Genomic DNA, 27,010 nt, shown 5'->3' on the forward strand with positions numbered 1-27,010 from the left:
GATAGAAAAGGAAAAGAAAACATATGCTCAATAAAAAAAACTGCAATACACAAAAAATTAGAGAAAAAAATGGAATAAAAGATGGTAAACAATAGACTTTATATTGTGATGTTATCACAACATCAAAACTAAAAATACAATGCCATGTAATTACTTTTTGAAATCTTGCCACTTTGTCGTAGCATCCTTCAAGCTCCTGGCGCAGAGACCTGTTCTCTTCAGACAGAACAGCAACCATCTGCTGTGCCCGGGAAACAATGGCAAACGGGTCACCCTGCAGCTGGGAATAAGGGGAGGGTAATGGAGGAGGTCTTGCAGGGTCCATTTGTGGAAGTTGCTGATGCTGCTGACCAAGGTATGTCTGAGACATGCGGTAAATATCTCCATGGTGAAATTGACTGGATATTTGATGAGGCCGTGGTGTCCCAGAGAAGAATTCCCCATGGCTCGGGGAGGGAAGCTGTTGTTGAGATGGTGACATGCCGGATGGTGGAGGGGACTGTATGAGGCTCATAGATCCCAGGGATGTAAGAGAAGAGGTGGGACTGTGGTAGTGTGGGGACCTCTGGTGAAGATGTTGCTGCACATCCTGATTATGCCTGAGGAATGCAAAAAATTAAAAATTATATTTTCTGTAACGGCTCCTTATATATTTATTATAAAAAATATTGTTAAAATATATTTCTCTAATATGTGGCACCTACAAAAAAAACACATCAGTACAAAAGTATGCAACGCTCCCTACCAGCAGCCAACTGATGGCGCATCACCAGTGCAATCTGTCATTGCGTATGTAATGTCATCACTGAAGTATAGATAGTCGCATAAAATTGACACTTTCGGGGTGTATTCTTCACAGATCTAAAGGAAATACAACAGTACTGGACAGAACAAAAATGTAACTAATAATCTGGACACCCTTCTATTAAACAGTCCTGGTAGAATGAGACTGTGATTAGACATATGACAACACGGCCTATGGCTCAGCGGTGGGTTTTCCAATTTCCATGTAATTTGTTGCATAATACCTCTGACACACTGGAGAACAAAAACTGACATGAAATATAGGATGAGAATCAGAACTTAAATTAGTGAGTGTGGCATATGCAGTGGCAATAAATTTTTGCTGCAATTCACACCTATGCAGAATTTATATGTGGGTGCTAAAAGGTATTGTCTTGTCAAAATAACCCCTTTTCTTTTTCAGATTAAACTCAACCTGATGATCAAAGCCTATTCATACCTGATCCCTGAAGTATTATATATCATTCATTCAAAAACAATGTTTATGCATCTAAATGTATCCCAGTAGACCTAAAGTGCACTTAATATTTTAATGCACAACGCTCTTTAGTGCAAACCATAAATCACAAAAGTGTAAGCTTTTCTATGGCCTTCATGCATCTTTTTGTCAAACAAGTCCAATTGGGAGCAAAAGCCAAAGATGATATAGCAGAAGAAAGAAGAAAAACTAAACCAATAAAACAAAAAATGCATAAAATAACATTGCAAATATAATAGACATTAGGGGCCAAACAGATCAAGGCACAACCCAATTTTACTTCACTGGCCAAGCTAATAAAGTGTTCATAGAAAGCCAATAATCAAAAAAAAAAACAAAAAAACATAGGAATAGAATAAAAAAAATGCTATGAAAGCACAAACCAACTACTAGAATAGAAAAAAGTAACAAAGCAGGAATGACATCCAAGAATACAGAGATCTTACAGCTTTCTCCAAATTATTTGGTGGTCTCGCCCTTCTCCATCCTCTAGAAGAAACAACTCATTTGTCAGCATCAAATCCCTCAGTCTATTCCATCTTCTATGCAGAGGAGTCGGCCAGAGAGCGATGAGGCACACCAGCTTTTTAATAAAAACCTTTATGGAGACGCTTGTGTTCTTCGTAGGACTAGTAAATTATAAACTCTTCAAGGCAGGAAACCTGTGATGTTCTGGGTGACGAAAGTTGTTAGGACCAGTCAGTAGCATGGCTTCTGCCCACATCCAGAAGGTGGATCTATACATGTGTCACTAATAGGAATGTAGGTCACATCCCTCATAACTCGCTATTCAGAGGTGTAATTTATCAGCCATCAAGAATGCACAGGACTGGTTTCCCTACCTCATTTCACTGCCTCCTTCTTCTGAACGAACTCAGACACATACTTATTAAGAGATTAAGCTCTTGTACAAACTATATTATCGGCCACAGCAATATGGTGTCACATCCGACTAGCGACTCTGCAATGCACCCTTACACAACGTAAGGGGGAACTTGAATGCAAACATTTTTCCATACACCAATCCATGTACGATAACATCCACATGGAAGCAAGGACCTGAGGTTTCCCAGCAGAACACTGTCCCCATTGGCTAGTCTTCAATATGCAGGAGCATCCTTTTTCCCTGATAGGGAACACACTTACGGCCATCCACATCATATCAAAGAAAACGTGATTGATCAGATCAGGCCACCTTCCCCCATTGATCTATGATCTAGATCTGATGTTCTTATGTGAATAAAAATAAAAGGAAACAATGTTAATATTGGGCAATAATAACAATTTGTGTCCATTTATAATTCAATCTGAATGCATCATGTGTTCTGTCTTTGAACTCTGACATTGTCCCTCAGGTGATTACATTGGCACCAAAATTTGAAATCTTTGTCTATTTAAAGTCCTGAATTGTCTGTATCTATACAATTGTGATACAGGAAAGATGTATATCTTTGTACCGTGTTAGCCAGTAGATTCTATACAATTGTGGTATTTCCTAATGAAGAAGTCTTGGAACTTCGAGACACGTTGAATAAAACCACATTTTATGATAATTTATTGGATTCTTCAGTTATTCAGAAGCGCAGGATAAGTCCACATCTACCCAATTTTTTTTCCTATGGTTGGTCATTAATGGACCAGTGGATCTGCTGCAGCGAATATTCCTACAAGCTCAATTATAGCTCCATCTGGTGAGTACAATTCAATTGTATCAAACCATTTATATCTTAGAGAAGACCCTATTTGCACTATTTTCTCCAGCAGCACTTATTGGATTTTATGCCCAATGTTTGTGATATCAGCAGAGGACTGTGATTAGAAAAGGAACCCCGACCTGTCTGCAGCAGAAGATACACAGTCATCCAATGTACTGTGTGATCCGACAGCTTTCTAACATTATCTTTTCAGCAATTTGTGCTACACTAGCTCTTCTGTGGGACCTACCCCAACACATTCATTAGCATTGGGCTCCCACGACCCTGACGTTGGTTCAATGTCTCTCCTTCTGTGGAGAGCCCCACTAGATGCTCTTTACTTTCTTAACCATCAACTTTAAGAATTGTATGGTGCCTAATACAGGTGCATCTCCAAAAATTAGAATATCAAAAAATTATTTACAGTTCTTCAATGCAAAAAGTGAATCTATATATTATATAGAGTAATTACAAACTGATCTATTTCACGTGTTTATTTCTGTTATTGTTGATGATTATGGCTTACAGCCAATGAAATCCCAAAGTCATTATCTCAGTAACTTAGAATACTTTATAACACCAGCTTGAAAAATGATTTTAAAATCAGAATTGTATATTTCAGTAAATGCACTCAATACTTGGTCGGGGCTCCTTTGGCATCAATTAGGCTGGTTTCACATTAGCGTTTTTTAGCGCAGCGCATCGTGTGCGTCCATGCGCCCCTATGTTTAACATGGGGGGCATGGTAGAATCATAGAATCGTAGAGTTGGAAGGGACCTCCTGGGCCATCTGGTCCAACCCCCTGCTCAAAGCAGGATTCGCTAAATCATCCCAGTCAGATGTCTGTCTAGCCTCTGTTTGAAGACTTCCATTGGAGGAGAACTCACCACTTCTCGTGGCAGCTTGTTCCACTCATTGATCACTCTGTCAAAAAGTTTTTTCTAATATCTAATATGTGTCTCCTCCCATTCAGTTTCATCCCATTGCTTCTAGTCTTTCCTTGTGCAAATGAGAATAAAGTTGATCCTTCTACAATGTGATGGCCCTTTAGATATTTGTAGACAGCTATTAAGTCCCATCTCAGTCTTCTCTTTTGCAATCTAAACAATCCCAAATCCTGCAACCTTTCTTCATAAGACAGGGTTTGCAGACCAGTCACCATTCTGGTTGCTCTTTTCTGAACTTGCTCCAGTTTGTTGATGTCTTTTTTAAAATGTGGTGCCCAAAACTGGACACAATATTCCAGATGAGGTCTGACCAAAGAGGAGTAGAGGGAAATAATGACTTCACGTGATCTAGACTGTATGCTTCTGTTAATACATCCTAGAATTGCATTTGCCTTTTTTGCTGCTGCATCACACTGTTGACTCATTCAGTCTGTGATCTATTAGTATACCCAAGTCTTTTTCACATGTGCTGTTGCTTAGGCCTATTCCTCCCATTCTGTATATGCTTTTTTCATTTTTATTGCCCAGATGTAGTACTTTGCATTTTTCCCTGTTAAAAACCATTCTGTTCGTTGCTGCCCACTTCTCCAGTTTATTTATATCTTTTTGAATCCTCTCTCTCTCTTCTCTAGTATTAGCTATCCCTCCTAGCTTTGTGTCATCAGCAAATTTAATCAGTTTACCCTCAATTCCTTCATCTAAATCGTTGATAAAGATGTTGAACAATACAGGGCCCAGGACAGAGCCCTGTGGTACCCCACTTGAGACATTCTTCCAACTGGATGTGCAGCCATTTACGACCACTCTTTGGATCCGATCACTAAGCCAGTTATGAATCCACCTAACAGTTGCCTTGTCCATTCCATACGTAGTCATTTTTTCAATAAGGATTGTATGAGATACTTTGTCAAATGCTTTGCTGAAGTCAGGATATGCTATATCTACAGCATTTCCTTGATCCACCCAATCAGTGTTTCCGTCATAGAAGGAAATTAAGTTAGTCTGACATGACTTATTAGTTACAAACCCATGCTGACTCTGTTTAATCACTTCATGCTTATCCAGGTACTGACATACATGTTGTTTAATTATTTGTTCAAAGATCTTTCCTGGTATAGAAGTCAGACTCACCGGCCTATAGTTGCCTGGGTCCACCTTCTTCCCCTTTTTGAAGATAGGAACAACATTTGCTCTTCTCCAGTCTTCTGGGACTTCTCCTGTTCTCCAAGAATTTTCAAAGATTATGGAGAGGGGTTCAAAAATTTCTTCTGCTATCTCCTTCAGTACTCTGGGGTGTAATTCATCTGGACCTGGAGACTTGAATTCATTTAGGTTAGCTAAGTGTTTCCTCACTATATTTCTGTTTATAGATATCCTGGATTCTTCTATTCCCTTAATAGGACAGTGAAGAACAGTTGATGTTACATTTCCTTTCTGAGAGAAAACAGATGCAAAATAGAAATTTAAAAGTTCGGCCTTCTCAACATCCTGTCTTACCATTTCATCATTTTCATCCTGTAAAAATCCTATAGCATCTTTGACTTTTCTTTTACTTTTGACATATCCCCAAAATCCTTTATTATTGCCTTTGACATCTCTTGCAAGCCTCAATTCATTGTCAGCTTTAGCTAATCTGATTTGTGCCCTGCAGGTTCTGCAGACAGCATTATATTCTTCTTTAGATATGCCTCCTTCTTTCCATTTTATAAACATTTTTTTCTTCCATTTTAGCATGTGCTTAAGTTCTGTGTTCATCCATCCTGGCTTCCTTAAATGCTTCCTATTATTCCCTCTTTTCGGAATTGTTAACAATTGTGCTTTGAGAATTTCATTTTTCAAGATTTCCCATCCTTCCTGGACATTTTTGTCTTTAAGGATATCCAGCCATTGGATCCCTCCAATTCTCTTTCTGAATCCCTTAAAATCTGCCTTTCTGAAATCTAACCTTGACGTCTGAGTCTTCACAGGTCTTCCTCCTCTAGTTATCCAAAATCCTAAAATATCATGGTCGCTATCTCCTAGGATCCCAGCCACTTTTACCTCCGCAACCATTTCCTCCCTGTTTATAAGGATTAGATCCAAGGTAGCAGTTCCCCTTGTTTTCTCCCCTACCTTTTGGAAGATAAAGTTGTCAGCAAGAGAGGATAAGAATTTCCTTGACCTGTTAGTTTTGCCTGAGAGAGATTCCCAACAAATGTCTGGATAGTTGAAATCTCCCATGACAACTATGTCATATTTTTTGGAGAACTTGGCCATTTGATGCAAAAAGAGTTCATCCATATCTTCAGCTTGCACAGGCGGCCTGTAGTAAATGCCTACAATGGTGTCCTTTCCATTGTTCTGTCCATGTTCTAGCGTTTGCACGCGTTTGTATGCGTTTTCGTGCGCATTAATTTTTTTTCGCAGTGTGCGCCTAGGCTCGGCGGACGCAACCTGTTGCATTTTTGGTCCGTCCAACCTGTGTCAAAAAAACGCATGCACATGGAATGCGCCAAAATAACACATTACAGTCTATGGGAACGCAGGCATGCGCATGGACATACGCACACCTGCGTTTAAAATCGCATGCGTTTTAAGAGTTAACATGGCTAGAAACGCATGCACCTAAAAAAAAGCAAACGCATGCAAAACGCATGATGTGTTTTTTGCATGCACTTCTATTGCGCACGAAGCGCAGCGCTAAAAAACGCTAATGTGAAAGTAGCCTTACTGCATCAATTTGGCGTGGCATGGAGGCTGAGATCAGCCTGTGGCACTGCTAAGGTGTTATGGAAGCCCAAGTTGCTTTGATAGCAGCCTTCAGCTCATCTGCATTGTTGGGTCTGGTGCCTCTCATCTTCCTTTTAACAATACCCCATAGATTCTCTACGGGGTTAAGGTTATACGAGTTTGCTGGCCAATGAAGCACAGTGATACTGTTGTTTTTAAACCAGGTATTGGTACTTTTGGCAGTGTGGACAGGTGCCAAGTCCTTCTGGAGAATTAAATTTCCATCTCCAAAAAGCTTGCCAGCAGAGGGAAGCATGAAGTGCTCTAAATTTTCCTGGTAGTCAGCTGCGCTGACTTTGGTCTTGATAAAACACAGTGGACATACACCAGCAGATGACATGGCTCCCCAAACCATCACTGATTGTGGAAACTTCACACCAGACCTTAAGCAGCTTGGATTGTGTGTTTCTCCACTATTCCTCCAGACTCTCGGTCTTGTTGACATCATATCCATATTAATGTCTGCAAATTGAGATTCTGATTTAGCTTTTATACCGAGTCATGTGGCAAGGCTTGTTAAAGGGTCAATATTGAGTATTAGGATTGCTCATTCCAATACTCAATTTTCATATTTAAGTTTCCCAGAGGAGCATTGCATGGCTTACAAGGCTCCTTACACTAGCATGTCACAAGGAGAGACGCTACCCCTGAAATTCCTATAAAGGCACATGTGGAGTAAATTACAGTAAACAGGTACATCACTTATATTCTGTAGCAAAGCCCATATGTTACATGCAGATTTTTTGGTTGATTCACAGATATCGAAAAGCTGCAGATGTAAAGATCGATTTTCATTAAGAAAAATCCCACAGCATATGGGTAGATTTGTAAAATCGCATCCACTTGCCCACTCTTACCCACTACTATAATGTGCCACTGACTTTACCTGCGCAAACCCACAGGTAAAAATCCACACAATTCCACCCGTAATTATTCTACAACTTGTTCTGCAAAACCTGCAAGCAAAACGCAAATTACGCTTACATCTTAAAAAGGACCAATTCTTCTGACAAGTGAGTTTTAGTAGATACTTGTATTACTCATGAATTAACAACTCTGAAGCATATTCTCTTAGAATTCTGTGTTGGGCTCTTCCTTTGTTGTGCCTTCTTAAAATTTATGAAAAAAAACCTGACAACTAGATGTGATCATTCCTCTTGTCAAAAGGATGTGTTCCTATCAGTGTTAATACTGATTGGACAGTGTCAGTGTGCAGGGACAAACCCCCCCAACTGGTAACAACTTTTAGTAAATTTATTTATACATTTCGAAAAGTTCTAACAGAGGAACGGCACAATGCAAAATATTTACATCACCAGGGAACAATTTTGAACATAATTTTATTGACTTCGATTTTTCTGCTGATTTTGACTAAAATTGGCATGCTTATTTCAAAACTGTGGTTAGGTTTTATCCATTGCATCAGTTTTTTTCTATATAGCTTATCTTGATGGGCCACAGATTCCGCAGCTCAGCAGAGATGAACATTTCACCAGGACAAAGTCAGAATTCCAAAAGAATGCCTGGTTATCATTCAAAGACCTTGTCAAGGACTTTCTTGGAAATATACGAGCAAACAATTCCACCAAAATTGTCCAGAAACTCTAGGAGAGCGATAAAATATCCGATTGCAACATCAGCATCAATGTGCATTTTCTGCATAGCCATCTTGCCAACTTCCCTAAAACAGTGATGCAGTCAGTGATGAGCAAGGTGAATGATTCCACCAAGATCTGAAGATGGTATCAGGGTAGATGGGATGTACATATGATGGCTGACTATTGTTGGAGCATCAAGCGAGATTGACCACAGATTGAACATGCCAAGGAAAAGCTATAAGCGTAAATTTTTACCTTAAAAGAAGTTATCCTCTTTACATTGATGCCCTATTCTTAGGATACGGCATCAATTTCTGATCAGCCAGGTCTGGCACTTGGCACCCCCACCGATCAGCTGTTATCGGTGCCAACCGGAGGCACTTTCTTGCAGAGCTTGGCAGTCTATTGTAGTGGCCGTGGCTTGTTACTGCACATACGCCTCCTATTGAATAGAATAGGAGGTCGGATGTGTAGTACCCCGCGGTGGCCACTACAAGTAGACAGGCAAGTTCCACAAGTAAGTAGTTCTGGCAGGGGGTTGCCGCTGGCACCGATAACAGTGGGCATGCCGAGAGTCAGAGCCCGGAGGATCATAAATTGATGCCGTATGTCAAGAAAAGGGCATCAATGTAAAAAAAAGTGGACAACCGCTTTAACTGCTACTCAGTTTCACGTTTTGAATACATTAGATAGGGACTGTTCCATTAAGGGTTACCTTGACGAGGTGGAGCAGCTTGGTATAAATTTTTTTGCAAAAAAACGTATCGACTAAATACCCTGTATTTGTTGTCCTCTTTTTACCAGCGCTTGCTGATTATTGTTATATGTTTTACTGCAGGGTATTTCTGCACATTTGTCATTCTGTGTCTTCTTTTTGTATTTCAGTCAGTGGGTGGTGTGAACACTGTCCGACCGACTTGTTCACATTTGTGCATGTCACATGTGTTTTTAATCAATTTCACTACTTGCACACATTTCGACTTACATTAACAATATATCCTGTATGTGAAAAAAAATCACTTTAAATAAACATTATATTCTGGTTATTTTTTGCATTATATTCCATATGTATATGTTGTATGCTTTTGGAGATAAATGAAGTGTATCCCGTAGCTTAAAATGTTGCTACGATAGAGAAAAACTAGAATCACTTTTGGATTCAGAAGCCAAAAGTTAGTCAAAAAAAAGTCAGATCTCATTCTTCTTGTTCCTTTCAGTGTTAACACTGATTTGACAGTGTCAGTGTGCAGGGACACCCCCCAACTGATAACACCTTTTTATACATTTCTAGAAGCTATGGAACAACGGCACAACCAAAAATGTTCAAATATTCATATGCACTGTATTTTCTAAAACCTCACCATAATATGTACAGACAAAAAGATAAACGCTATTCTATCCTGCGGAGCGGCCATGTTACATAAGGTATCAATATCATGTGTTTAAAAATCACTCAAATTTGATCATATTATAAATTATCCAAGAGTACAAATGGCCCTACAGAGAACCTGTCATTGTTTTATCTACAAAAGTCATTTCCACCATGTTCTTCATCTTGTAATTCTAACAAGCCCCGCTATATCATATCCCCCATGCAGAACCTGTATACCTTTAAAAATGAAAAAAAAAAAAAAAAAAATACGTTTTGAAGTTGTCCAGCACAGCATTCTAATGTGCACCGACTGAGGTCTGATGGTCGTCTCCGGACCACGCTTGGTGCCGCTCTCCATTTTGTAATGCTGCTCCTCCACCTATGATTGATATACACAGATAGCAGACAGCCCATGCATGTGCAGGCGTGAGGCTGCTGGTTATGTGAAGTACAAGTCGTCATCCACGTCAATCACTGACAATCACTGGTGGAGGAGAGGCGTTGCAAGGCAAAGAGAGCCGATAATCCCGGTCAGTCCATAGACACCTAAAGGACCTTTGAACATAAGAATGCAGGAATGGACAACGTCAAAGCTTTTCTTAAGGTATACAGTGTTATCTGGGGGATATAGTGTGCTTGTTAAAAATGTATTAGAGAATCTGCCAGCGGGTTTTTGCCATGTAATCCAAGAGTAGCAGGATGTAGGGGCAGAGAATGATTCCAGCAAAGTGTCATTTACTGGTCTGCATGCTGTCATTTGGTTACAGTCAGTTTTCTCTGCTGTAGAGCTAGCAGTACTCAAGAATGTGAAGCGGTGTATAACCCCGCCCACACCACTGATTGGCAGCTTTCTGTGTACACTGTGCATAGCCAGAAAGCTGCTAATCAGTGATGGAGCTGGGTTACACAAAGCAATTGACTAGCAGGCACCAGACACCTAGTCCTGTATTGATAATCTCCTGTAGTTAAAACACTGATTTTATTGAAACAGCAACACACAGCCTACTAAGTGACACACCACTAGACTCAACTAGACTCAAGATCTGCTGAAAGCAGATTACATAGCAACAAACCTGCTGCCAGATTCTCTTTAAAAGGTTGGAGAATGCGGTGGCAATAGCGGACCTGATTATAAGTTTCCTACTAAGGGAGTCTGGCACCCCCAAACTATTCAGACAGTCACAGGGGTCTTGGCCCCTGCGAAACCATGCTTTTTTTACCAGAATATAATTTTTATTTATAATGCAAATGAGGGTGCCTTGTGCACTCCAGGCATGACCAAGCTCTCAGTGCACAGTTATGCCTCTGTCCCCTATGAAGACTGAGCGCACACAGTGTCAGTGCAGGAGCTGAGCGGACCAGCATGTATCCCTTTCTGTTTGTGTGGCCTCTCACTCTGCACTTCGGTGGATTAGTGGCCGCAACAGACAGGAGAGAGCGATAACACGCTCATTTTTGCCACCCTAATGGTGCACCAGCAGGCCTTATTTGCATGATAAAGATTGCTTTCTATGTAACAATATGCAACTATCTAAGGCTAGTTTTACACTAGCGTATGGAGGAGCTGCGGAGGGATGTGGACTTCCTCTATTAAGCTCCGCCCATGGCTGCACCTCCTCCGTCGGCATGCAGCCTGCGTACCCTATCTTTAGCATTAGGCAGGCCGTACCGATGTATGCGGATGCCTCAGCATGCGTCGTTTTGAGGGTGCGGCAACCTGCGCCGAACGCAACATGTTGCATTTTGGTGTGGTCGCCGCACCGTCAAAACGACGCATGCGGAGGCATCCGCATACTTCCGCATGGCCTGCATACCTAATGCTAAAGATAGGGTATGCAGGCTGCAAGCCGATGGAGGCGGAGCTGACCGAAGGAGGTGCATCCGTGGGCGGAGTTTCACGGAGGAAGTCCGCGTCCCTCCGCAGCTCCTCCATACGCTAGTGTGAAACTAGCCTAAATAGTTAAAATGGAGTTTTGGTAGTGATAGACTCTGTTTAACTATGGAGACCCCATCTTCACAACAGCTGCTTCTCGACGCAAGTTACCTCTATAATTTAAGAGCTGTTTTAACAACAATTATCAATTTCTTGAGAAACTAGACCACCATTACCAAGAGTCTAGATACTAGAGAAAAAAACAACATCCATTAGCTGATATGTTATTTTCTTTTGGCAAATTCAAAAAAACAGTTAAGATATAAGGAAATAAAGCTTGAAAAACAAACATCAGTTCCTTCTAGTACTGGGCGATTGTACCTAAAAATAGAGTAACTTTTTTTTATCCAACTAACTACTGTTTTACTACCACATTATCACAGTTGCACCCGTTTGGTATAATTGGTAACTCATACACCTGACTATATTCCTAACAAATCCCTGACTGTGTGCACGAGTACCTAGAAGAATAGGTACCGGGTTTCAGGTTAGCTGTGTGACTACCACTTTACCATTTGCCGTTTCTTATACTTGGTAATTTTCTGTTTCAATATTATTGTAAATTTTTTTAGACTAGTGGGTGGCGTGTTTTTTTATTATCCTTTTTCATGAGTATCTGCTCCACGCCATTCTTCCCACTATTGTGTATTTTTTTCATCTCTTGATCATCCACTACCACTACTTGCTCTGTATATTTATGCCTTAATATGTTGTGATTCTATACTGTCATGCTGTCTTTCTTAATGATTTAATTTTTATACTATTTATGAATTTAATAAAATTATTAGATTTTTTAATGTTGCCTAGCATCTATGTTTAATATGATTGGTGCTATCATGGCGATGCGTTGCTGGCGACGTGCCTTGATATTTGGATTATGGTTACAGGCGTTATACACATAAAACAAGTTACATCAAGCTAAGTTACAGGAAAAAGAAGCCTACCTGGATGACCCATACTCTGGAGGAGGCTGGTAACGGACCATCGGCCCATCTGAACGATTCTGTAGGCTGCCTCTAGGATCCCCATAGAGATACCCCATGTCCTTAGATTTTCCTAAAGTTGGTAGAGTGGAAATAGTTTTGAACGGGTAATCAGGTGGAGGCCCCCTTTGCTCCATCTTTTGTCCACCACCCAGTGATAAATTCTTGTATACTTCATTTGATCCAGAGGTTTTATAGAAATCTCCCGGTTGTGGGGAAAGAGGAGCACTGGTTACAGGGGCATGCGCTTTTACACCGCTAGTAGCCAGTGAAAGCTGCATGAGTCGTTCACTAAGGGACCGTACATGGCCCTGTTTTAGGTCCTTTAGGCCATCATCCTGATGAACTTTCCCCGTGTTAACCCTTTGAACTGTGGGGCGCCCCTCAGTCCTCATTTTTTGATTGGTCACACCAGTGACATAGAAAGCAGCTCCAACGCTAGCATGAGGTTGTCCACGGAAGTACTGAGACTGAACCTTAGCCTCTTCGTAAGTCGGGAGCTCTTCACTGTTCTGACCTCTCAATGGTATCTGTTTCTCCATCATATTCTCCACTTGGATCTCCTGCCCTTGTGGCTCCTGGCGGGCAGCATGTGGAATTAACTGGGGGTCTTGAGGATTCAGTCCCTCGCTCTGCCCGCCACCATAGGGGGGCACGTTCCCTGTAGCTTGTTGATGCAAGGCCAGCAAGTTACGGTTGTCATTAGGATTCCCGTAACGTAGCTGCTCCTGCAGCAGTCTTTGCAACACTGTGGTGGCTGCTTGCTCTTCTGAAGTCCTCATCTCCAACAGAGTCACCTCAAAACCAGAATCCAAGGGACCTGCAACAGCCGTAATTATGCATTAAATGACGAGCACAGTCATAGATTAAAAGCAGACACCATCCACACTGACCATAATCAAAAAGAAAACTCTGGTACATAGCTTATCACACATAACCAGTGCAAAATTACCATTTCCTATTCTTATGAAGGATTTACCCAATTTGAACCTCAACCTATAAACCCCAGTCAACAAGAAAGTCTATTTTTACCTATTTCTGTCTGGTGAGAGTTGCGGCCCACCAACACTGTGATGTTTTCCTGGTCATGAGGAGGTCTGCCAATCCGTGAGGAATCGTCACTCTGCTGCTTTCTTCAGTCTGGAAACACAATGAAAAGAAATATTAGACATTCATGTCTAAATGAAAGAAGACAGCAATTAAGAAACAGAATTCAGGAAATAACAAAACAGACATAACATGTTATTCCCAAAATCACAAGTTAGTTATCCTCCATCCTTGGAATAGAGGATAGGTTGCTAATCACTGGGGTGCCGACTGCTGGGACCACCAGTAATCCCAAGATCGGTGTCTTAGAAAAAGCAATTGAAGAGGGCCCTCTTGAATGAAGTACAGTTGTGCATGCTAGTCCTCTGCTCCTTTAATTGTCAATGGGACTGCCAGAAATGACTGACTATAGCACACAGCTTTGCCTAGTAGTCCCTAAAACAATGAACGGAGAGGAGATTGAGCATGCGCAGCAGCGCTACAGTCAAGGGGCTCTGCAGAGCATATATGGCAGGTCATATAAGACATACAAGCATGCACAGCGGTGCTCCACTCAAAAAGGGGCTCTGCATAGCATATATGGTGTGTCATATAAGACATACGAGCATGCGCAGCGGTGCTCCAATCAAGATGGGGCTCTGCAGAGCATATATATATATATAGGACGGGTCATATAAGAAATATAAAATGTGGCTACGAGTTATTATCAGATCACTCTTGTACTCTGTTATATTACAAGTGGAAATGCCATTTAACCCATTTTTTCACATGTTCATCAACTGCAATGGTAAAAATTGTTACATGTAGCACTGGAAGATGATATAATACATTTACGCCTCAGTTACTATTACAATATCGCCTTCCCTTGATCATTTACTTTGGTAAATAAAAAAAAAAATATTCACATTCATTTGGATTACGAAATCATATCAACCAAACCATAGCAGCATTTCTATAAAGTAAGGCATAATCAGACACCTTAGGTAGTATAACCTATGAAAGGTGAAGGGTGGATCGTAAAACACAACAGCAAACACCCAGTCCACATTCTTTGTAGATGACAAGCTAGAAAGCAGTAAGGAAGTGACAAACGGATGAGGAAAACGACAGCAAGGCCTTCAAGAAGGCAAAATGGCCCATACATGCTATTCCACATACCCTGCTGAGCAAAGCAAGTCGAAAAAGAAAAGTCATCACAGGTCCAGTTTTCCATTCTCTAGCCATCCCTACGGTCAGATACTGTGCCGGGATACCCAACGAAGAAAACTCCAAATAGAAAACATAGACCGTAAGTGCACCGGCAGGATTTAATGTTAGAGGTGGCGTCCATTAATGGACAGTAAGTGCTGTCAAGCAATGTCACATTGTACAGCAATGCACAGCTCCATATGTGCAACTCAACGCAGACGGTTTTGTGATACTCGATCACGGCTGCAAAAAAGTGCTATGGCATTTATACTTAGCAGGAGACAAGTGGTTGTCCCACCCCAGTCTTGCCCACTTTGTTGGAGCTGGGCGAAAAAGGCGTAAGAACATCAGATGTCGCAAAATGTTATCATAGCTTTGAGTTGCACCAGTATTATGCAAATTTTCAAGGCTTTTTGCACCAGAACATAGGCATAAAAGCTTGGATGAATCGGGTTCTTTGTGCATTCGTTGGGTATTAGTTGCAGTGGGTGGACTATCCAGGGGCAAGTAGAGCAGAATGAACAAATCTCTTCTACAAGCTGTGAATATTTCCGGCATGAAAAAAATAGACTTGTGATTCGGTACATGAAATATGTAGCGGGACAAATTCTTTTGGAAATTCCATAATAAAATGTATGTCAGAACCCAACAGATATGTAGAAGCTTTTCCTGAAAATCTGCATTAGATTTGCTGCAAACAAAATTGGCAAGTGCGCATGTAGACCAAGCCAAACAAAAATAAAATGGCAGGCTCGTCACTTCTCGTGCATAAGCCTAGCTAAACAATGGACGGACATCTATTGTCTAGTTTGACAAGGTATTATAATATTTTTAAAAAAAAACACACATTAAAAGTAAGCAAAATGCACATTAAATTAGTCAATTTTTTTCTATTAGGCTATCAAGAACATAATGCATGGTCGTATCTGGTAAGGATTTACTTAGACATCCACCACACCTTTTAGTTTGGATAAGTTTTTGCTCCTCATTGACAGATCTCCTGACACTAAACTGCAATCGGAGGACACAAACTGGATCATTTCAAAGCAACACTTTGCCATTTCCTTTACTCAAATTTCACCAGAAAACAGCAAAACCCCATCAGGTTTAACCTCTCACCTCCCAGGTTCACAAGACAGTGCGTTGTTTAATATCACCTGACCTTTCCTTACATTGTAACATAAACCTAATAAATTAGATACTCCCAAAATTATAGGTTCAGGCACAGATACACGGAGGGCGAGTGCTGCCCTGAGGTGATATTTTATATTTTACCAGCATATCCCTAACAATGGGCACATACGGCTCAGTCCCCCGAGACCATAGCAATGCAGGACATAATGAATAGTCCATTCTGCCGAGACTCAGTGGCTGCCTGAAGCCGTTCATTAATTGTAATATTACACCACAATAACCAATGGGTATTCTCATCGGTCATCCGTTTCCACCAACGATTAGTAATGAAAATCTAGAACCATAAAGGTGGAGGTGTAAGTCATATGTCCTTCAGGAAGACGTGGAAAAAAGGAAAATTCTCTGCGATACTGGTCTGGACTTACAACACACAAATACATGGAATGATCAATCGTCTCCTCCAGGTCTATCAAATGATATCATTCTCTCGTACAGGTCCAAGCCTGCACTGTTTACTGGATACATGCAGCTTTGGCACGTGTAAGTAAGGCACCCGGTCCAAACTAAAAACACAGGGTGTAGTAACATACCTCTGCTCACCACAGCAGATAGCAGCGTTTCCTCATCACAAAGGTTATTATGGGGCAATCTGCATAATTAACCAATCAGACACTTATCCCAACGACCACTGTGCCGATACTGCACCTAGGGAGCTAACAGGTTAATATAACCCAGGACTAAGTGTACCCCAACTATATAACACCCAAATAAGACAATGTAATAAGTGTCACACATTTCTGAAAGACTGTAGAATGTCCAACGCTTCCTTTGTAACATTTGCCTGAATACACAAGATTCTCAGCAGTAAAACGAGATTAAAAACTGCAGGAAATCAAACTGGTTTGTGAACTTCCTTCCCTTTGTCAGGGACTGTGAAGGACTAATGGCAGCTATTAGCACGGAATTACAGGATCGTACCTGTAAGACTCACTTGTGTAACTAGGACATAATTTTTCAGTATTTTGCTAGCACTTTTCATACATCTAGACTTTACATATTGATGGCGCTCCAGGCGGCCAGCGCCGACAACCACGGCGCTCCAGGCGGCCAGCGCCGACAACCACGGCCCTCCAGGCGGCCAGCGCCGACAACCACGGCCCTCCAGGCGGCCAGCGCCGACAACCACGGCCCTCCAGGCGGCCAGCGCCGACAACCACGGCCCTCCAGGCGGCCAGTGCCGACAACCACGGCCCTCCAGGCGGCCAGCGCCGACAACCACGGCCCTCCAGGCGGCCAGCGCAGACAACCACGGCCCTCCAGGCGGCCAGCGCAGACAACCACGGCCCTCCAGGCGGCCAGCGCAGACAACCACGGCCCTCCAGGCGGCCAGCGCAGACAACCACGGCCCTCCAGGCAGCCTGCGCCAACAACTATGGCACTCCAGTGGGCCAACGCCATGTATCTTTAGTGTCTTGGATCCATAAACTATTATTTTTAGCACAATAATATAATGCATTCAACTCTGTGGATTAAAGGCTTTTTTTTCCCCATCTCAGCCAATGATGAACAATGCAGAGTTATATATTAAAACAATAAAATAAATTATGTCACATACATATAACTTTATGCGCTGTCTTATTTATGTATAAGAAAATACCAATACTTAATTATTATCCAGACAAGTAATTTGGGTGCCGCTTCCATATGTCTGCTACAGGATGAGTAATTTGGGACTGATTATAAGCCTCCTGACTACACAAATTATTACGCTTCCATGAATACTGCCCACTTAGACTCCTTTTTTCCCCACTCCTGTTATTTTAGACACTTTATTTAATAGATGATCAATTACTTTGGAGGCATTTGAGAGGTTTTGTGGAAAAATAAAGTCTTGATGTTTTCTGACCTATACCTCCCATAAATATGCAGTCTTGTCTATAAGTATGGGACTCTCTTTTGATCCTTCATGTTACAGTTACCACTGGCTTGGTCACTGTGAAACACTAGTTCCCCGTGCAGCACTGGGTGATGTGTAACCAGCAGAGTGAATTTATTCAAGTGAAATTGAATTCGCTTTGATTTTATGAAAATCTGCAAACTCCAGAAAGAATATGGATTTGCTTGAAATTCGCTTTTTCCCATAAAAAATAAATAATTAAATATTATAGTATTCACCTCACTGCATCACACCATCTGGTTCAACACATCTTTTCTCCACGTCCCCATTTAACAACTTGTATTTAGAATGCTCTGGAGTTTGGAGAAATCACAGAACATAATACAGAACATTCAAATCACAGACATTAACTACGCCGAAAACTGAATTTCCCTGAAAGAAATCTGAGGAATTTGAATCTTGACGGATTTGATCATCTTTAGCAACTACCGGAAAAATAAGAGATGATCCATTCTTGCCATATAAAGAGGAGAGAAGGAACCTGAGTGAGATATGACAGATGCCGGCTACAGGACTGGTTCCGTCATTCCTATCTCTGTACAGCGGCGAGTTTGATCATCAAACTTGCGCAGTTTACGGATGTGTGAAAAGTAAGGAGTGTTTCTCTTCATTGCAATGGCTGACTCTCTGTGATTCAGCTCCTGTGATTGTACAAACAGGAGCACAGCTTTCACTTACTACCAAGTGACCGAATACGAACAAGCAACCACTGAATAGAAATACTAGAGGCAATAATTAGGATAACTATGCCAACACTCCATTCCTGGAGAAATAAAGGGCACTTCACCATAACATACACATTAATGTGCTGTTCACAAATATGACGTCTTCATCTTTCTATTATTTCTGGGCTATACTTGACCACAGTTCACCCAAAAAGTAACAAAAGATGAGACTTATGAATTATATACACAAATGACATATTATGGAGCCCTCATCCCCTAGAAGCCATGCTTGTAAGGGATAATAGAGTGTCTTTTGGGAGACATCATACAACTTGGGATCCATAATATGGACCTGTGGGAATGCTATAGTTTGAGCTTCATACCGACACGGCAGTCATTACTTTCAATTCATTATCACCAAAGTTTAAAGCAAGTCTGTCACCAGGCTTGTGCTACCCCATGTGAGATCAGCATGATGTAGGGGCAGAGACCCTGATCCCAGTAATGTATCAGTTACTTTGAAGCTTGCTTCAGTTTTGATAAAATCGCCATTTTCTCTGCTGCAGATCTAGCAGTTCTCTAAATGCTGAGCTCTGTATAACCCCACCAGGACCACTGATTGGCAGTTTTCTGTGTACACTGTGCATAGGCAGAAAGCTGCCTATCAGTGATGGAGTGGAGTTATACAGCGCTCATGAATATGGAGAATTACATGCCAGCAGATTTACTAGTCCTCTAGTGATAAAATCCCTGTTTTATCAACAGGAGATTATCAGAATTATACAGCAGCCTAGTAAGTGACACATTGCTGGAATCAAGGTCTCTTTCCCTACATCATGTTACTCTCATATTAGGTGGCACAATCCTTGTGACAAATTCCCTTTACCTAGCACCTAAACAGCATATATCTATGCAGTATAATGGAGTTACATTCCCCATGCAAAACCACAAACTTGCTGTTTTTCTTTATGTGCTAGACTGCTCTAAATGAACACTATGGTGAAGTAGTACAAAATGCAAATTAAACAGGTAACGAGGGTAACTCGTGTGGTTCAGTAAACATATTCCAGCGCCGTCCGCATTCTTCTGCAATGTAGGGTGTGGTGAGAAGCAGGTGTATGGATCAACGCCAGCACTGACTATCCATACCACACAGACTGAGTCACCATGTAGAATCAGGAACAACCCATACACACAGGGTAAAATTAAGTAATCATTAAACATTTTCCCATATCTAGAAATAAGAATTGTAACTGCTGGACAAAGGGAGATCCTGTATATATCAGAACTGCTGCAGATGAGAAGTGAAGTAGATGACCATTGCAACCCATCAGATTCCAGCTTCCATGTTACTCTGTTGGTATGTGATAACTTCATAGGTTTATCCCACTGCTGCAACCCCCACAGATTTGGGACTTGTATCACTCCGTGGACCCCTGGTGGAATGGAGCAGCAGCAGGTTGCACATCTAGGGCTTTGTAGATACCTAAAGACAGTGAAGAACATCGGCCACCCTTGTAAGTGCAGGGCTCATACAAAACCTGCCTATCCATTTAGTTTTTCCACGCCTCTGTTTTATGCCCAGGGGGGAAAGCAGTATTTTGGCAACTGATGGGGGTCCAGTGCTGATCTCATAGGTGACAATAACTTGTACTGTAAAACACCAAAAGGCAGAATTATTTTAGATGTAAACAAAGTTTGAATCAGGACTTTTAGTTAACATCAAATGAAATTAGTATGAATTTTTAAAAAATATTTGGGGGTTCTTTGTTTATTTTATTCACTGCAATAAAAATAAATAAAAAACACAAAGATCAACAACTGTGATCTGCGAATTCTGAAGTGCCGGTATATATTTTAGTGTTCTAGAGTAGGGATGAGTGAATGTCCTTGGATAATGTGTTATATAAGCATGCTCAGGTGTTAATAGAGTGTCTTCGGTGTGCTAGAAAAATATGTTCGAGTCCCCGTAACTGCGTGTCTCATGGCTGTTTGACAGCCGAAACACCTGAGCAGACAATCCCTACATGTGTGACAGCTGTTGAACAGCCACGAGACACGCAGCTGCGGGGACTCAAACACATTTGTCGAGCACGCCGAAGACACACGGTTAGCACAAGAGCATGCTCAGATAACACCTTATCCAATCTGCTATATGAGGACGTTTTCTACGGCCGGGGCTATATGGTGACATTAGTTGCACGACATCAATTCTTCAAAAAATAGCAAAATATCTGTGAAACTTGTCTATGATTTGCTGCACATGACTAGTTTAGAACTCCAATTTTACTGCAACAAAAATAACCAGGGTGCAGGTGACATGGGACCTGCACTGAAGTCTATGGCAAATGAGTCTTGCAACAACAAAAAAAAAAAAAAATAATAATCAAACTCATTTGGAAACATTTCCGATTTTGTGTAGCAGGAAGTCGCAGTTTGCAACATTTGCAATGAGACACTGCAATTTCAATGCTGATATTTAGACCTAGCCTAATGGTCACTTGAGGTTTCCTCAAAGAAAATAAGTCCCATCTTTACCCGTTTGAGACAAGTCGCATATTTGACCGCCAGCCATATCAATTCTCTAAAAAAAAAAAAAAAAAGTCTTTCAGATATAAATACAGTTAGGTCCATATATATATGGACAGAGACAACATTTTTCTAGTTTTGATTCTAGACATTACCACAATGAATTTTAAACAAAACAATTCAGATGCAGTTGAAGTTCAGACTTTCAGCTTTCATTTGAGGGTATCCACATTAAAATTGGATGAAGGGTTTAGGAGTTTCAGCTCCTTAACATGTGCCACCCTGTTTTTAAGAGGGACCAAAAGTAATTGGACAGATTAAATAATTGTAAATAAAATGTTCATTTCTAGTACTTGGTTGAAAACCCTTTGTTGACAATGACTGCCTGAAGTCTTGAACTCATGGACATCACCAGACGCTGTGTTTCCTCCTTTTTGATGCTCTGCCAGGCCTTCACTGCGGTGGTTTTCAGTTGCTGTTTGTTTGTGGGCCTGTCTGAAGTTTAGTCTTTAACAAGTGAAATGCATGCTCAATTGGGTTGAGATCGGGTGCTTTGGCTTTATGTTTTGGGTCATTGTCCATCTGTAGTATGAAACGACGACCAATCAGTTTGGCTGCATTTGGCTGGATCTGAGCACACAGTATGGCTCTGAATACCTCAGAATTCATTCGGCTGCTTCTGTCCTGTGTCACATCATCTATAAACACTAGTGACCCAGTGCCACTGGCAGCCATGCATGCCCAAGCCATCACACTGCCTCCGCGGTGTTTTACAGATGATGTGGTATGCTTTGGATCATGAGCTGCACCATGCCTTCGCCATACTTTTCTCTTTCCATCATTCTGGTAGAGGTTGATCTTGGTTTCACCTGTCCAAAGAATGTTCTTCCAGAACTGTTCTGGCTTTTTTTGATGCTTTTTAGCAAAGTCCAGTCTAGCCTTTTAATTCTTGATGCTTATGACTGGCTTGCACCGTGCAGTGAACCCTCTGTATTTACTTTCATGCAGTCTTCTCTTTATGGTAGATTTGGATATTGATACGCCTACCTCCTGAAGAGTGTTGTTCACTTGGTTGGCTGTTGTGAAGGGGTGTCTCTTCACCATGGAGATTATTCTGCGATCATCCACCATTGTTGTCTTCTGTGGGCGCCCAGGTCTTTTTGCATTGATGAGTTCACCAGTGCTTGCTTTCTTTCTCAGGATGTAACAAACTGTAGATTTTGCCACTCCTAATGTTGTAGCAATTTCTCGTGGCTTGTTTCACCTGCATGGAGAGCGCTTTTGAACGCATGTTTCCTTCACACCAAAACCTTCCAAATGCAAGCACCACACCTCAAATCAACTCCAGGCCTTTTATCTGATTAATTGAGAATGACATAAAGGGATTGCCCACACCTGTCCATAGCCTTGGAGTCCAATTATTTTTGGTCCCTTTAAAAACAGGGTGGCACATGTTAAGGAGCTGAAACTCCTAAACCCTTCATCCAATTTTAATGTGGATACCCTCAAATGAAAGCTGAAAGTCTGAACTTCAACTGCATCTGAATTGTTTTGTTTAAAATTCATTGTGGTAATGTCTAGAACCAAAATTAGAAAAATGTTGTCTCTGTCCAAATATATATAGACCTAACTGTAGATAGAATGGCCAATGATGATTGCATTTCCTACTGAAATTAGCCAGGCAGCCAGCCCCCTTTGCGATCACCACTGAGGACATGCTGGCACATACCCAGCACAGACCAGCAATGGAGCTGCTTCGACCCAACAGCAATGGAGAAACCAGAACATTAGTGAAGTTAGGGAACGCAAGTATATAAGGAAGCTCTACATATTTATAGAAGAAACATTTTATTTATAAAGTGGACAAACCCCGTTTGGTTGCACGTTCATGGACCAGTGTCTACATTACAATTATGTATAGGAAACCTGTCAGCTTGGAAATCGTGAGCACTCATTAATATATAGCTCTGTGGAAAAAGATTTCCCATAACTTGTAAAGCATTGAATTAACTTTCAGGGCCAAGGAGTCAAGGGGTTTGTCCTAAGTAATGACTGACAGCCATCTCTGTATACATAATGATACAAGGCTTTCTGTCAATCGATCATTGCGACCAACCTCCTGCCTCCAAACAATAGAATAAAGCATTTAAATGACTTTCATACAAGGTATTCTGTTCCACAAACCTATATAATTCAAACAAACTGCTCATCTTCTCCAGCTCCACAAAATACTGCTGCCTGTTTAATTTGTCAGTTCTCCTTTATGAGAAACCCATATTGTGAGATCCACAGGTCTCAAAAAGGTACAGTACTCAGAAGTGTGAAAATCTAGAGAGCAACAAGGACCCCAATTTATGAATAGGTGGCAGCAATTCGGAAAGCAGAAAACCAGCCACACAAGCACCAGTTAAAGGCAATGTCGCTGATATTAGAATAAATGCTGCAGGTCCTAGAAAGTTGGCTGTAATGTATTGAAACAACCGTTTTTTTTCGGGGGGGGTTGCTGCAATAGAATACTGTAAAGACCTGAATGCATGAAATTACCATGAAATAAAAATTTGACCTAAGTGTGGACAACTTTTTTTTTTTTTTTTTTTTATTTAAAGAAGAAAGAGGCACAGTAATCGTCTCTAGGATGATGCACGACAGAGCACAAGTCAGATTATATGCCCACATCTCATTTTCTGAGGTGTTCTTGCGTAAACCAAACAGGACCAATGAACGGGTACCAAAGCAAAGTGTGCCCTTACTAATACATCCTGGACTTTTTGGAAGTATCTTAGCTGCCCTATATACTGACACTATACTATCAGAGACCCCAGAGACGTTATATTCCAGGATTCCACATACATACACATACCACGAACATATACCAGGGAGGCGACAGCAGTGTATTTTCACTGCGGATAGAAATCTGTTTGCTGCAGATTCCAGAGGGAAAGAAGAATATAAAACCGCGGAATGCAGAACAAAGGCCAGAACTGGGCGGAAATCTGAGTCATTTCAATCCTCTGCATACACTTAACAAGGGGACACTGATCAAAGGACAACTGATACTTCAGATTTTTCAAGGCCACAGCAAACCTCCTAGAGGTAGACTATTCAGCAGAAAGACAAAAAGGTAAGTTACCTTTGTACTCCCCAGGAGATGTCAGTTAACCCACCTGCTGCCAGAGGCAGAGCACCAAGGACCAGCTGCCAGAAAAGGTATGCGAAAATCTATAAAAGTGGCAAGAAAGGAATGCAGCTCAATTTTTTTTTCCTTCGTGAACATAAACTATACACTAAGATCGTTAAAGGGTACTTTCAAGCAACTTTTCAGAAGATGCTATGTGTGCACATGAGGAATAACATTGTCTGGTATACATCTTGGATCTTGCATTTTTCACCAGGTTTCCCCTCAGCAGGCTCTCTCGCATTTTGCAATGGACTCAAGAGTTGATAGGTCGAGACTAGCTGTTGTGATGTGTCATAGCACACAGATCGAATCCTGCTCTTATTTCCATAAGTAGCAGACCGAGAGAAACAGAAGATGTATGGAGGATATTATACTGCAGGACTGAGCGGTGTAGATGTGACTCAAGCTCTGGAGTAAGGTAAAAGTCTTGTTAGAAAGCTTAGCACGATCTTTCTGTGTTTGCCTTTCCCATTTTTGCTCTCCTCCTTTCCCCTTTCTACTCCATTGAGTATAATAGGAGGTGTAATCTGACACCTCTTCGTTTTGGCAGTCCATATGTGTTGAGCAAGAGGCGGGGAACGGGGGAGGGGAGGAAGTGGCTCATAACTGGGGAAGGAAGTATAAGGTAAATTGTAAATTTTATTATAGTGTCTGTACTATTGATTTATATTTGTCAGTACAGTTATCATTTAAGAATGAAATAAAACGTAAAAAAAATAAATTGGGGACTACTGAGGAGAATAGGCTGAGCCAGAATAAAAGGAAGCATTTGTGTTGTGGTGTTCTGCTATACAGAATTTTATAAGGTGTCTAGAAAGATAGAAAAATTCCCATTTCAACAGATCAAACACCAGTTCTGAATCTAATTTAAGTCAGACAAAGATAGTAAAATTAATCAGATCCTATAAATTTTGCTTAAATGTGCTAAAGAGCCACATTAACAATCATCTGGCGACTACATATACAGTTAAAAGGGCTTTCCTTGAATGGTCATTGTCGTTCCAACAAACTTTGCATCAACTATACAAGCAAATATAATAAACTTTGTAATTTATCAGAAAAATCTGCTTCTCTCTCAACTTGGAGATATTAAGGATGCAGAGTGGAAAAATGGTAAAAGAAAAAAAAATCTAGCTACAGGAAAAAATAATCAGGAAAAAATTGTGCGAAAACACCACAAAGGACGGGCAACCAATAAATCTTAGAAACAAATATTTATTGACAGCCACAACATATGCGGGGATTGCCTGTTTGTTAGGTAATGACAGCATGTGTTGCGGCTGTTAGACAGCTGCGAGACATGCAGGCGGGGACTCAAACATATTTTTCAACCATGCCAAAAACACTGTTAGGCCGGAGTCACACTAACCAGCGCAAAATACGGTCAGTATTTTACATGCGTAATACGGATGAAAGACCCCTAAACAGTGCTCCGTAATCAAGGTGTGGTCGCGTATTTTGCACATGTCAGCATCTGTATGGCATCCGTATGGCGAGATTCTCTCGCAGGCTTGCAAAATGGACATATATATATACATTCTATGTGTATAGATCTATTCTTTCGTTTCTTTATTAAACCTGTCAGTGTGAGTTTACTGTATAGTGCACTGAATTGCCGGCTTTGCTAAAAGACACCTGGTGCATATTTCTCGCAAGTCACATGTGTGGTCCGTGTGTAATCCGTATTTTTTGCGCACCCATAGACTTGCATTGGCGAATTACGGGTGTAGTACGCTGACAATCGCAGCATGCTGCGATTGGCACGGACAGTAGAATACGGATGAGAAATATACGGCTGGTGCGAGGGACCCCATAGAGAATCATTTGTCCGTGTGTAATGCATGCTTTTAGCGCCTCTCACTCGGCCGTATTCCTCGCCAGTGTGACCCCGGCCTTAAAGTAAAAAACAAAACACAAAACAAATATCCTAAAATAAAAAAGTAAAAATAGGTATTAGACCTACCGGTAAGGATGTTTCCAGGAGTCCATCCTGACAGCACCATGGAGGACGTCCTCCTCCTCCTTACAGGGACAGGAAAACACACAAGAGGTTAAAAGGTCATGTCCCACCCCCTCTCCCTCAGTGATTTAACAAGTACCACAAGGTGGATGATGCTAGTAACAGTTTAACGAAACAATCATATTACAGCATATGACATAACATAATACAACATAGTATAACATAACAGGGAGGGAACTACCCGTGCTGTCAGGATGGACTCCTGGAAACATCCTTACCGGTAGGTCTAATACCTATTTTCCAGGACGTCCACCTGACAGCACCATGGAGAGTACCAAAGCACCTCCTCAGGGTGGCATTACCGCCTGGAGAACCTTTCTCCCAAATGCGGTCTGTTGACCAGCTAACACATCAAGCTTGTAGTGCTTGCAGAATGTATTAAGACTGGCCCAGGTTGCTGCTCTACAGATTTGATCAACCGATGCCCCCGCCCGTTCGGCCCATGAGGCCGATACTGCCCTCGTACAGTGGGCTTTTATGGAATTTGGGGGTTGGCGCCTTCAGCTTGGTAGGCGTCCGAGATTACTGAGGTAATCCAGCGCGTGATGGACACCTTAGAGACCCTCTTCCCCTTATTTCTACCCCCAAAGAGGATGAACAGGTTCGGGTCGATGCGCCAGCTATTGGTGGCCTCTAGGTAGTCTATAACTGCGCGCCTCACATCCAGCGAGTGAAGACGCTGCTCCTTCTTATTACGGGGATTATCACAGAAA

At 41.4% G+C, this 27,010-nt stretch overlaps 1 protein-coding gene across 3 annotated transcripts in view; it reads right to left on the reverse strand.

Moving 5' to 3' along the window:
- The window catches only part of AMOT (angiomotin), a 76,139-nt gene that overhangs the window by 33,608 nt on the left and 15,521 nt on the right, over positions 1-27,010 (reverse strand). For 2 of the 3 annotated variants that reach the window (XM_073560939.1, XM_073560940.1), the window contains 3 exons: positions 13,612-13,719; positions 12,541-13,399; positions 155-599 (listed from right to left, as the gene is read on the reverse strand). In XM_073560939.1, coding sequence (XP_073417040.1) covers positions 155-599; positions 12,541-13,361 — 1,266 coding nt within the window. In that variant the 5' untranslated portion in view covers positions 13,362-13,399; positions 13,612-13,719. Of the gene's footprint in view, positions 1-154; positions 600-1,728; positions 1,965-12,540; positions 13,400-13,611; positions 13,720-27,010 lie in introns of those variants that run through there. The other variant, XM_073560941.1, reaches the window with a different exon arrangement.

This window comes from Dendrobates tinctorius, unplaced genomic scaffold, assembly GCF_039654945.1.
Source record: "Dendrobates tinctorius isolate UK_male_01 unplaced genomic scaffold, ASM3965494v1 ptg000309l, whole genome shotgun sequence".
Classification (NCBI taxonomy): Eukaryota; Metazoa; Chordata; class Amphibia; order Anura; family Dendrobatidae; genus Dendrobates; species Dendrobates tinctorius.